Source organism: Strigops habroptila, chromosome W (assembly GCF_004027225.2).
Source record: "Strigops habroptila isolate Jane chromosome W, bStrHab1.2.pri, whole genome shotgun sequence".
Taxonomy (NCBI): Eukaryota; Metazoa; Chordata; class Aves; order Psittaciformes; family Psittacidae; genus Strigops; species Strigops habroptila.
In genome coordinates this window covers 19,448,539-19,462,412 of record NC_044301.2, presented here as the reverse complement: position 1 = coordinate 19,462,412, position 13,874 = coordinate 19,448,539, and the positions used below count along the sequence as shown (strand labels likewise).

The 13,874-nt window shown below is 47.3% G+C and overlaps 1 protein-coding gene across 1 annotated transcript in view; it reads right to left on the bottom strand.

Annotated features, from left to right (window-relative positions):
- Nucleotides 1-13,874, bottom strand: part of LOC115619077 (zinc finger protein 423-like) — a 310,682-nt gene that overhangs the window by 27,440 nt on the left and 269,368 nt on the right. The window contains exons 5-6 of the mRNA XM_030511106.1: nucleotides 13,382-13,513; nucleotides 12,006-12,121 (exon numbers count right to left, since the gene is read on the bottom strand). Coding sequence (XP_030366966.1) covers nucleotides 12,006-12,121; nucleotides 13,382-13,513 — 248 coding nt within the window. The remainder of the gene's footprint in view (nucleotides 1-12,005; nucleotides 12,122-13,381; nucleotides 13,514-13,874) is intronic.

The following is a 13,874-nucleotide window of genomic DNA, read 5'->3' as shown; positions in this document are numbered from 1 at the left end:
GTATCAGTCGGCGGGTGGTGAGCAATTGTATTCTCTCCCTTTGTTATTTCCCTTTTCATTATAATTATTGGTGGTGGCAGTAGTAGTTTTGTATTATACCTTAGTTACTGGACTGTTCTTATCTCAACCCATGGGAGTTACATTCTTTTGATTCTCCTCCCCATCCCTCCGGGAGCGGGGGGAGGAAGAAGGGGGGGAGTGAGCGAGTGGCTGTGTGGTTCTGAGTTACTGCTTGGCCTAAACCACGACAGCAGATTTAACCCTAACTAGCAGCTGAACAACTGGTTCACTAAAAATAATACTAAATCTTCATAACTCAACAAAAATATAACCAACACTTTAGGAGTTTAGAGCAGGCAGCATACACATCAGAAGGTGATAATCATGCCAAGGCAGACTGGCTCAGAAGTTTTGAGCATTTTTAACTGCTTTACACACACATTTTGTGTCCTCTTTGGCTCAGGTATTTGGATTAGTAAAATCCCTGGCATGAAGTAAACAAACACACATTTCTGAGTCACTGCTGAAATAAAGACTAAAACTGTAAAGCTAAGAATTGAAATTTCATTCAGCCAACACCATTCGAAACTACCTGTGTAAGTATTATGAGCACAGAAATTTTAAGTGCACACAAATCCTGCATAAAACCTGGGAAATTACAATCATAATTTATCTGATTAAATCTATTTGCAGCAATTTTGCAACATGCACCAGAATTGACACACTATGTAATTATAACTGTTAACTGAAAAAAACGGGTGCTCTGAAGATGATAATTTAACAAGGTTCTCTTTATTTGATCATCTGATTTTAAAGGTTAATGCAGTGACCTAGGAAGCCAGTGTGCCCATTTTAATTGTGCTGGCATTTTGACCAAACACCACTTTAAAGGAAAAATTGGAGGAAAAATCAGAGCCATCTTTGCAAGCCACAGTTGCCTTCATAAAACATTCGTAGTGAGAGCACACAAACCCAAAATCTGCTGACTTTTTTAAAATATTAACGAGATATAGTTAAAACTTTTGTACACTTATGCAAACCAGGTTGCTAGAAAAAGGGAAAGAAGATTCCCCTGGGAGACAAAAAAAAATAAATAATCCCAACAAAGTGAAAAGATCAGCCATCCTTCCACATCATGACAGCCTGACACAAGAGGCAGCAGCTTGGGAATTCAGCAAGATAAATAAAACCCCTCCAAAGTTTAAGTAAATCATGGTTTATAAAGCTAATAGATTTCAATGAGGCACATGGTACCAATCCAGAAAAAGAATGCATTTGCCAGGGGACAGTAGCAGCATTTTGGTGGTCGTGCTACACAGGTAAGATACGAGTCCTATTGACTATTACCCACTTCTAGTGGTCCATGTGGGTGCTAGTGATATAGACAGCAGTAGCCTGGAAAACATTAAGGACTACAGAGCCTTGGGAGAGGTGGTTAGGGGCTCTGGGGCTCAGATAGTTTTTTCATTGATACTCCAGGTCAAAGGGGAGGACCCTGAAAAGGCCAGGCAGATTTGGCAGGTTAATAAATGGTTAGAATGGTGGTGCCATAGTCAGGGGTTTGGTTATTTAGAACATGGGACTCAATTTGGGAGGCCAGGTCTACTGGAGGCTGGTGGAGCTGGTCTGACAAAGAGGAAGAGCTGCTTTGGTAGGAGACTTGCCAGGCTGGTCAAGGCAGCTTTAAACTAGATGAGTTGGAGGAGGGGGGCATGGATCCATCCCAACACTCCAAGTCAGTTGCCAGCACCTATAATAAATGCTTGGAGCGATGCAGAGCTACTTAAGCTGCTCCAGCCAATGAGACAGTTTTATTTGGAGCTCGGCGCAGATACCTCTAAACAAAAACCCGTAGTCTAGGGAACAAACAAGAGGAATTAAAGATGTGTGCACGGGTACAGGATTATGGCATTGGTGGTATCACAGAAACGTGGTGGGATGGCTCCTATGACTGGAGTGTTGGAAGAGAAGGTTACGGGCTCTTTAGGAAAGACAGGTCAGGCAGATGGGGGGGGGGAGTAGCTATTTATGTCAGTGATAGGCTGGAAAGTATGGAACTCTGTCTGGGGACAGGTGATGAGCCAACAGAGAGTTTGTGGGTCAGGGTCAAAGGGAGAACAGTGATGGGGGACATCACTGTGGGGATCTGTTACAGACTGCCCAATCAGGACTCCTCTGCGGACGAAGCACTCAATAGACAGATTGGAGCAGCCTCACGCTTGCAGGCCCTTGTCCTCATGGGGGACTTCAACCATCCTGATATCTGTTGGAGGGACGGTACAGACCGGCACAAGCAATCCAGGAGGTTCCTTGATTGTGTGGAAGACAACTTCCTCTTTCAAGTGATAGAGGAGCTGACAAGGAGAAGGTGCCATGCTTGACCTCATGCTCACCAACAGGGAGGGGCTGGTTGGACATGCAATGCTCCAGGGCAGCCTTGGCTGCAGCGACAATGAGTTGGTCAAAATCGAGATCATCGGGACAGTGAGAAGGGCACGCAGCAAGCTCACTGCCCTGGACTTCAAGAGAGCAGACTTGGGCCTCTTCAGGAACCTGCTCAGTAAGGTTCCATGGGATAAAGCCCTAGAGGGCAGGGGGGCCCAAGACTGCTGGTTGATATTCAAGGATCACCTGCTCCAAGCTCAGGAGTGTTGCATCCCAACTAGAAGGAAGCACGGCAGGAGGGCCAGGAGACCTCCATGGGCGGATAAGGAGCTGCTGAGGAAACTTAGAGGGAAAAAAAGAAGATTATAAAAGGTGGAAACGAGGACAGGCAGTCTGGGAAGAATACAGGGATATTGTCTGGGAAGCTAGGGACCAGGTCAAGAAAGCTAAGGCCCAGTTAGAATTGAGTCTGGCCAGGGATGTGAAAGGTAAAGGGAAGGGCTTCTATAGGTATGCAGCAAATAAAAGACAGACTAGGGATAATGTGGGCCCTCTCCGGAAGCTATTGGGAGAACTGGCTACCCTGGATTTGGAGAAGGCTGAGGTTCTTAATGACTTCTTTGCCTCAGTCTTCACTGGCAAATGCTCTGACCGCACCGCCAAAGGCTTGGAAGGCAGATGCAGGGACTGTGAGAATGAAGACCTTAGGCCCACTGTAGGAGAGGATCGGGTTCAAGACCATCTTATGAACCTGAACGTGCACAAGTCCATGGGACCTGATGAAATCCATCCACGGGTCCTGAAGGAGCTGCCGAATGCAGTTGCTAAGCCACTGTCCATCATATTTGAAAAATCATGGCAGTCAGGTGAAGTTCCCATGACTGGAAAAAGGGAAATATAACCCCATTTTCAAGAAGGGGAAAATGGATGACCTGCGGAACTACAGACCAGTCAGTCTCACCTCTGTGCCTGGCAAAATCTTGGAGCAGCTTCTCCTGGAAAGCATGCTAAGGAACATGAAAAACAATGAGGTGGTTGGTGATAGCCAACATGGCTTCACTAAGGGGAAATCCTGTCTGACCAATTTGGTGGCCTTCTATGATGGGGCTACGGAACTGATGGATAGGGGCAAAGCAATTGACGTCATCTACCTGGACTTGTACAAAGCGTTTAACACTGTCCTGCAAGACATCCTTGTCTCTAAACTTGAGAGACATCAATTTGATGGATGGACCACTCGGTGGATAAAGAATTGGCTGGATGGCCACACGCAAAGAGTTGCGGTCAATGGCTGAATGTCCAAGTGGAGACCGGTAAAGGGTGGTGTCCCTCGGGGGTTGGTCTTGGGACCGATCCTTTTCAACATCTTTGTCGGCAACATGGACAGTGGGATTGATGCACCCTCAGCAAGTTTGCTCATGACACTAAGCTGTGTGGTTTGGTTGATATGCTGCAGGGAAGGGATGCCATCCAGAGGGACCTTGACACGCTTGAGAGGTGGGCCAATGCCAACCTCATGAAGTTCAACAATGCGAAGTGCAAGGTCCTACACCTGGGTCGGGGAATCCCAGGCACAGCTACAGGTTGAGTGGAGATTTCAGAGCAGACCTGCGGAGAAGGACTTGGGGGTGTTGGTTGATGAGAAACTTAACATGAGCCAGCTTCAGTGTGCACTCGCAGCCAGAAAGCCAACCGTACCTTGGACTGCATAAAAAGAATCATAAGCAGCAGGTTGAAAGAATTGATCCTGCCCCTCTACTCTGCTCTCAGGAGATCACACTTGGTGTACTGTCTACAGTTCTGGTGTCCTCAATATAAGAAGGACATGGACCTGTTGGAGCAAGTCCAGAGGATGCCAAAAGGATGATAAGGGGGCTGAAGCACCTCCCATATGAAGACAGGCTGAGAAAGTGACATGGTTTAAGCCCAGCTGGTAACTCAGCACCAGGCAGCCGCTCGCTCACTCCCCCCCTTCTTCCTCCCCCCGCTCCCGGAGGGATGGGGAGGAGAATTGGAAGAATGTAACTCCCATGGGTTGAGATAAGAATAGTCCAGTAACTAAGGTATAATACAAAACTACTACTGCTACCACCAATAAAAATAATGATAAGGGAAATAAAAGGGGCAGAGGATACAATTGCTCACCACCTGCCAACCGATACGTAGCCCGACCTGAGCAGTGATCTGGGCCTTCTGGGTAATTCCCCCCAGTTTATATACTGGGCATGACGTGTTGTGGTATGGAATAGCCCTTTGGCCAGTTTGGATCAAGTGTCTTGTCTCTGCTTCCGCCCGGCTTCCCCTCCTCCCTGGCAGACCATGAGACTGAGAAAGTCCTTGGTCAGAGTAAATATTACTTAGCAATAACTAAAAACATTTGTGTTACGAGCGTTGTTCCCAGGTTGAAAGTCAAAAACACAGCACTGCACCAGCTGTCTTTCTCTAAGAAAGAGAAAAAAATGACTGCTGTCTCATATATATATATACACCCACACCCACACACAAAGAGACAGACAACATTCCCTAGTCCATGGACCAATCCCTATAAACTTGCTAAATATATCCAGTCCATGATGTCAGGCTCCATCTCTTGAAATAGTCTTTCAGGGCAGGAGAGACAGCGTGTAGTGTTGGGTTGTTGCCTGCTGATGACACCGCCAAACTCGTCTGGTCACTGCTGAGCTCATCTGGTTTCATCAGCATTCATTCTTTGTTGAGGTGATGGCCGGAGGGCAGTCAGGGTCAGTTGCTGGTGAACTGAAGATATCTAGCTGGTGGGCTATAAAAGTCTTATAAAGCAGGCAACATCATAAAACTGAGTTCATTGGCTGTTTTCCCCCAAAATTAAATCCCCTTGAGGTACACACCAGACTTCCCCATCTTCCCACATTACCCACCAAGTATACCTGGGTCCCTGAGCAAAAGCAACCCCACGAGGGGGTATGCCTTTACCTGAAGCAGCAATAACCCAGACTGTCTTCCCCAACAAATTCTCTAGGTGCACCATAGGAACTTTATCCCCCTCTACAGTACGTAAAAGTTCTGATGGGGCTGGGCCAGCCCTGTTGGCAGATCCCCTAGTGTTGACCAACCAGGTGGCTTTTGGTAAATGTGCATCCCAATGTTTGAAAGTCCCACAACCCATTGCTCTCAGTGTAGTTTTTAACAGCCCATTGTACTGTTCAATTTTCCCAGAGTCTGGCGCAGGAGAGGGGATGTGATATACCCACTCAATGCCATGCTCTTTGGCCCATGTGTCCATAAGGTTATTACAGAAATGAGTCCCGTTGTCTGACTCAATTCTCTCTGGGGTGCCATGTCGCCACAACCCTTGTTTCTCAAGTCCCAGAATAGTGTTCCAGGCAGTGGTGTGGGGCACAACGTATGTTTCCAGCCATCCGGTGGTTGCTTCCACCATGGTAAGCACATGGCGCATGCCTTGGAGGGTCGGTGGGAGTGTGATATAGTCAATGTGCAGGCCTCCCCATACTTATAATTCAGCCATTGTCCTCCATACCAGAGAGGCTTTAATCGCGTGGCTTGCTTAATTGCAGCACGTTTCACATTCGTGAATAACCAGGGCAATAGTGTCCATTGTTAAGTCCACCCCTCGATCACGAGCCCATCTATATGTTGCATCTCTGCCTTGATGGCCTGAGGTGTCATGGGCCCACCAGGCCAAAAATAATTCACCCTTATGTTGCCAATCTAAGTCCATCTGAGCCAGTTCAATCTTAGCAGCTCGATGCACTTGCTGGTTGTTCTGGTGTTCCTCAGTGGCCCAACTCTTGGGTACATGAGCATCTACGTGGCGTACCTTCACCACCAGGTTCTGCACCCGAGCAGCGATATCTTGCCACAATGCAGCAGCCCAGATGGGTTTACCTCTGCGTTGCCCGTTGCTCTGCTTCCATTGCTGCAACCACCCCCACAGGGCATTTGCCACCATCCATGAGTCAGTAGAGAGATAAAGTACTGGCTGGATGGCTTTCACCTCTGCAAACTGACTCCATTCACCCTCTCCTTCAGCAGTTTCTGCAACTTGTCTCAGGGGACTCCACACAGCTGCCTTCCATCTCCGATGCTTTCCCACAATACAGCAGGACCATCAGTAAAGAAGGCAGAATGCTTCTCACTTTCTGACAGTTCATTATATGGTGGGGCCTCTTCAGCACGCGTCACCTCCTCTTCTGGTGACATCCCAAAATCTTTGCCCTCTGGCCAGTCCATGATGACTTCTAGAATTCCTGGATGACTGGGATTTCCTATTCGAGCTCGTTGTGTAATTAGTGCAGCCCATTTATTCCATGTACCATCAGTTGCATGATGTGGAGAGGAGACCCTGCCTTTGAACATCCAGCCCAGCACAGGCAACCGGGGTGCCAGGAGGAGCTGTGCTTCAGTTCCAATCACTTCTGAGGCAGCTCGAACCCCTTCATAGGCTGCCAGTATCTCTTTTTCAGTGGGAGTATAGCTGGCCTCGGATCCTCTGTATCCCCGATTCCAAAAGTGAAGGGGTCGACCTCAAGTCTCCCCTGGAGCTTTCTGTCAGAGGCTCCAGGTAGGACCATTCTCCCTGGACTGGTCCAAGGGCTACTGCATGAACTATCTCTCGTTTCATTTGTTCAAAGGCTTTTTGTTGCTCAGGGTCCCATTTGAAATCATTCTTCTTCCAGGTCATGTGATAGAGAGGGCTTACAATCAGACTGTCATTTGGGATGTGCATTTTTCAGAACCCCACAACACCTAAGAAAGCTGGTGTTTCTTTCTTGTTAGTTGGTGGAGACATTGCTGTTATCTTGTTAATCACATTTGTGGGGATCTGATGACGTCCATCTTGCCATTTTATTCCCAATAATTTAATCTCCTGTGCCGGTCCCTTGACCTTACTCCGTTTTATGGCAAAACCAGCCTTCAGAATGATTTGGATAATTTCCCTCCCTTTCTCAAAAACTTCTTCCGCTGTATGACCCCACACTATGATGTCATCAATGTATTGCAGGTGTTCTGGAGCTTGCCCCTGTTCCAGTGCAGTCTAGATCAATCCATAGCAGATGGTAGGGCTGTGTTTCCACCCCTGGGGCAGTCAGTTCCAAGTGTACTGGACGACCCTCCAAGTGAAAGCAAACTGTGGCCTTCACTCTGCTGCCAAAGGGATTGAGAAAAATGCATTGGCAATATCGATTGTGGCATACCACTTGGCTGCCTTTGACTCCAGATTGTAATGAGGTTCTAGCATGTCTCGTACGGCAGCACTCAGTGGTGGTGTGACTTCATTCAGGCCACAATAGCCTACTGTTAGTCTCCACTCACCATTTAACTGTTGCACTGGCCATATGGGGCTATTAAAGGGCGAGCAGGTCCTGCTGATCACTCCTTGGCTCTCCAGCCTACGGATCAGCTTATGGATGGGAATCAAGGAGTCTCAGTTGGTGCGATAATGCCGCCAGTGCACTGTTGTGGTTGCAATTGACACTTGTTGTTCTTCAAACTTCAGCAACCCCACAACAGAAGGATCCTCTGAGAGACCAGGCAAGATGGACAGCTTCTTAATTTCCTCTCTTTCCAAGGCAGCAATACCAAAAGCCCATCGGTACCCTTTTGGGTCTTTGAAGTACCCTCTCCTGAGATAGTCAATGCCAAGGATGCATGGAGCCCCTGGACCAGTCACAATGGGGTGCTTTTGCCACTCCTTCCCAGTCAGGCTGATTTCAGACTCCAGTACAGTCAACTCTTGGGATCCTCCTGTCACTCCAGAAATACAAATGGGTTCCACCCCTTGATAGCTTGATGGCATCAGGATACACTGTGCACCAGTATCTACTAGAGCCTTATACTCCTGTGGGACTGATGTGCCAGGCCATCTGATCCACACAGTCCAGTAAACCCGATTGTCCCTCTCCTCCACCTGGCTGGAGGCAGGGCCCCTCTAATAGTGATCATGAGATTGTTCATTTATGTCTCGTAGAAAGGGATTAGCATCCCTTATCACAGGAGCTGGAGTAAAATCAGCTCTTCCACTCCATCTGGGAAACTGCTCACCAGAGACTGGAGCAGCAACTTTCATGGGAGGATCATCCTTGACTGTCGTTCTCCTCTTCAGTTCACGCACCCATTCCTCCAGAACTGAGGTAGGTTTTCCATCCCACTTTCTCATGTCTTCTCCGTGATCCCACAGGTAAAACCATAGGGTGGCCTGTGGCATGTACCTCCTATATCTTGTCTCTCGAGCAGTAGGGCACCTTCTGTTAATAGTTGAGACATGAGTTGGTTCATGTGGGGAGCTGGATAGATCGGATAAATCGTCTCTCAATTGTTTGAACTCCTGGGACAGTTTTGCCACAGCTGAAATGATGGAAGGGGTGAGATGATTGTCTTCAAACTCTTGGAGTTGACGAGTCACGTCATCCACTGTTGGTGGTGCTATGTCATTCCAGTTCATTGATGCCAGTGAATGGTCATATGATTATGGTGCACACATGGGTTGTGTACATTCAACTTCATCTGGATCTATGGATGCATTCCTGGCATCCGGCCTATGATAGATCATCTCTAGAATGGCTGATTCCCTCAGGGACTGGATGCCTCTCTCTATCGTGGTCCAGTTGGCTGAGCGACTCATAACATCGCCCTTGTAGGGAAACCTTTCCTTCACAGCTGCCAGGAGCCGCCTCCAAAGACTGAGGGATCGCTTCTCTCTTGCAATTGCTTTGTCAGTTCCTCCTTCCCTAGCAAGTGATCCCAGCTGCTTGGCTTCCCTACCTTCTAGTTCATGACTGTGAGCCCCGTTGTCCCAGCATCGAAGCAACCAGGTGACAATGTGCTCCCCTGGAAGACGGCTGAAATCTTTTCGCATATTCCGCAGCTCGGTCGAGGTCCGGGGTTGAGAAGTCACCTCTGCTTCTTCTTCATCTTCCTCTGATTCACCTAGTAACAACTGTTGTTCATATGGTGTCCCCTGTAGTAAGTGCATTGGGTCTTCATCTTTCTTCAGTGCATGGCTTGCTCTTTGTGCCTCTCTTTTGCTTTTCCCCTTGTTCACAGGGGCAACCGATATTGTCACAAATTGGCCATTTGGTTTAGCTGCAGTGTCTGCCACTAGGATTGGAGTGGCTGCAGTGTCTGTTGCCAGGGCTGGTGCATCTGTTGTGCTTGGGGGTTGAGTAACACCAACAGCTGCGTTGTCTGTTGCCTTCAGGGTTTGAGTAGCTGCTGTACTTGTTGCTGGAATTGGTGTAGCTTCGGTGCTTGGAGTTGGAGTAACTGTGCTGTCTGTTGTGGTCAGGGTTTGAGCAACTGCTGTGCTTGTCACTGGGGTTTGTGTAGCTGGTGTGCTTGGAGTCGGAGTAGCTGCGTTGTCTGTTGCTTTGCCATCAGATCCAGAGACCTTTTTTTCCCTTTGAAGGTGCTGGGTAGTGTTGAGCTGGGCTCTGTAGGCGTAGGCCAAGCCCCAGCACATTGCCATGATTTGTCCCTCTCTGGTATTGCCAGGATGACAGCACACCTTGTTTAAGTGTTTTACTAGTTTTTTCTGGATTTTGCACTTGTTCAGGGGTCAAGTTCCAAAGCACTGGAGGGTCCCACTGGCCTAGATACTTGCCCATACTATCCCACACACCCTGCCACTCATGACTGTCCAGCCTCAGGGAAAATCTCTTGGTGGTCCTCCTATATCATCGTTGTCTAACCCTAGACCAGACTCAAACTTGACACTGCTTAACTTTCGAGATCAGATGAAATAGGGTGTTCCCAGGGCGGGATGGCCGTGGGTAAAACACACTCCGTATGTGTGCCAACATGCTGATCCCCAGCACAATCAGCAGACAGATCTCAAGGGTATACAAGGGCCATCCAAAGCCTTCAGAACTCTCAAATGCTGTTGTATATAGCCTGGTGGGGGAGCAGGGGGTGTGAGGGAATGCCTCCTTTGTAGGTTTACCCCCCGAGAAGCAGAAAAAAGATATGTAATTGCTAAAAAATGTCATTATATACCTCCCAAAGTATAGAGGTGATGACCACGCTGGGAACACAAGCCAGACCAGTTTCATGATCAATGAGTCTATTGTATTACAAGTCATTACCATGAAGTACAGTGAAAGAATAACCTTAGCCCAGGCCCCCCAACTGATAAACACTAAAATAGCAAATATTAGCTGTACGTAAGGTACGACATGCTGAAACTCTGAGATCAAGCGCAACAAGTCTGAGAGCCAATAAATCAACATTGTGACGAGTGACTATTAATCCGAAACAATGAATGGTTATCACAAATATGATTAGACACACTCTGGTCAGATCTGTTGTTATCTCAACCCTTCGAGCCCCACGTTGGGTGCCACAATGAACTGTCATGGTTTGAGCCCAGCCAGTAACTCGGAAGCACACAGCCGCTCTCTCACTCCCCCCCTTCTTCCTCCCCCCACTCCCGGAGGGATGGGGAGGAGAATCAAAAGAATCTAACTCCCACGGGTTGAGATAAGAACAGTCCAGTAACTAAGGTATAATACAAAACCGCTACTGCTACCACCAGTAATAATAATGATAAGGGAAATAACAAGGGGAGAGGATACAATTGCTCACCACCCACCAACCGATACCCAACCTGACCCGAGCAGCTATCTGGGCCTTCCGGGTAACTCCCCCCAAGTTATATACTGGGCTTGATGTGCTGTGGTATGGAATACCCCTTTGGCCAATTTGGGTCCGTTGTCCTGTCTCTTCTTTGTCCCGGCTTCCCATGCCCCTCCTCCCTGGCAGAGCATGAGACTGAGAAAGTCCTTGATTGGAGTAAACATTACTTAGCAACAACTAAAAACATCGGTGTTATCAGCGTTCGTTGTTCCCAGGGTGAAAGTTAAAAACACAGCACTGCACCACCTACTAAGAAGGAGAAAAAAATGACTGCTGTAGCTGAACCCAGGACAGAAAGTTAGGGCTGTTCAGCCTGGAGAAGAGAAGGCTGTGTGGAGACCTCATAGCGGCCTTCCAGTATCTGAAGGGGGCCTACACGGTCAGGGTCTGGCCACTCCTAAAGGCTTCTGCACCCAGGCATGGCTTTGTGGAGGCTCAAACTGCTGTGGCATCTAGTGCTGTCAGGGAAACTGGTATGTAATGTCTGGTTTGCAGAACCTGCAGCTTATCATTGTGCTTGTGCCTTGGTGCAGCTTCTAATTAAGTATCGTTTTGAGCTGCATCCACGCTTTGCTCTCATACCTTGGTAGAGAAAATTCTTTTACTTCTGACTTAACAGTGAGGAAGGGGAGGGGGTAGCTACCATTTGCTTAGTCTTTGTATGTTAATAAGTCTCTAAATTATTAATAGAGAAAAAGAAATTATTTACAATGTGTTTGACATAGACATGTCAAGATGTAGCAACACTACTGTCAAGAGAAATCCTCATAAAGAATCATGATATCTGTCTTATTTATTCCAGCCATGCTCAGAGACCCCTTTCTCCTGATTGATAGCACCCAGGGAGGCAGGAGGAGAATGAGAGACTGTTTAAGCACAGAAGAGACCATACCAAGGGCATGCACCTTTTCTAAATGCTGCACAAAGGTGATGGTTGCACAGAGAAATCAATGGCTTTAGCTTTGCTTTTAATCCTGTTGTAAACATACCTGAAGCTCTGTTTGAAAGAAGAACTTCTGCGGGCACTGGGAACAGTCATAAATTTTATCTTCCTGCCCGTGGACTGCAAAGATGTGCTGCTGCAGTTTGTTTGCCTGTACAAAAACTGAAACAACATAGTACAATTAGTTAAGATTGCTTCATATAATGCATCTCGCCTCGAACTGCACTTTTACAATTGTAAAGACTAAGAAGTCCAAGGATATCTGCCAGAGAATGCCAATACACTCTGTTCAGCAAAATTTCCTTACAAGTAGTCAATTTAGAGTCTTCAGACTGGCAGACAGCTTACTTGTAACAGACTCTATATGCTGTATGGATTTTTGATATTTCACATAAAGCTAACGCTGTCCATGGATAACTGGAAGAACTCAGTCATGAGACCAAAGAGAGGATGTTACCCCTCCTGTGGGGAGCCCTGGGCCCGCAGCAGGTGCATCGGATGCATTTTTAAGGCAGGACGACTGGGCCAGGAGAAGCCTTGATGGCTGGGGTCTGGAAGACACGTGGCCCAGAACAGCATTTCTGGCAGGCATGTGAATCTGAAAGGGCAGGCTTGTCACAGTTTTTAGACCTTTTAAATGGGTTGTCCATTCAATATAAAAAAATATCAAGAATTAACATCACAAATGTCGCAGCATCTACATTATGATTTTGAAGCAACAATTATTCTGACTTTATCAAGTGAAATTTAGAAGTGAAACATATTGAACCACAGGTTTTAGCTGTTTAAAAATGTATCTCATTTAATTTTTGTCTCATTTTATATGAATGATCATCAGCATCTGAAAATAGCTTCTTCAGCGGAATTAAACACATGCACTCAAAGAGTTGTTTTGGAGCATGTTTCAGGAAAGGATGAATTAACTCCAAGACCACACAAAAAGCTGGTTCTCAAATTGTGTGCCATCATGAGTAAACTGGGCTTAAAGAAACTTCTGAGAGAGCAGCTGGCAAAACTACACAGTTGTACAATTTGGTCTTATCAAACCTTTACTCACATGAGCCTCACCACCATGAGTGGACTACGAACTATGCAGCCTTTACAGGGTCCTTGCTCAGGGGAATAAGGGCTTGCAAGAGCAGGTCCATACCATGCAAGTCCTGCACTTGGAAACGCATTGCACCTTCAAGCCACAAGGTATAATTTAAAAGGGTTCGAATTGTGCAGCAGCACTGCTCAGTGTCAGACACTACAGTGCTGCTCTTCAGAGCGAGCCCCAGTTTCAGACAGACAACACTTTGAACATTTCTAAGCACAGTATTTCTTTTTCCCAAGAAAAGGAATACAGTATTTTACAAATCCCCTGAGTGCCATTTCTAGATCTAGCCATCGACGCTGAGGCTTGTCTTGGCCTCATCTTACCTGTGAAACAAACAGGGCATTTGAATGTGCCTCCCATCCCCTCAAAGCTGTGCTCAATCAGGTGACACAGGAGCTTTGCTGGAGAGTCAAACATCTGGTTACACAGCTTGCACTCATGATTGATGCCTTCCTCTGCAAGGTTCAAATGATACAACTTGTTAGTGACACAGTAGATTAGCATCCGGGATGCAGCAGCAACAGTTGGCAAGAAACACCCGTGCTGGCACACACGACTTCATTGACCCACAGACATTGCTGTGGTCCCAGCCTCACCAGAGAAGCAGGCCGAGCTGCTTGTGTGGGGCATGCAGGTGTACAGCCCTAGCCACATGTAGGGGCATTGATTTTCAGCGGTGATGGAAGCAGAACCGTGATCAACCCCCTGGGAGCCCACACGCCTGCTCCCCAGGCTCCTGACCACACTGCACCACTCCACCTCACGTCCTACCACAAAGGGAGAGCATTCCTGCTCTGGGGATAGATTATTAAAATA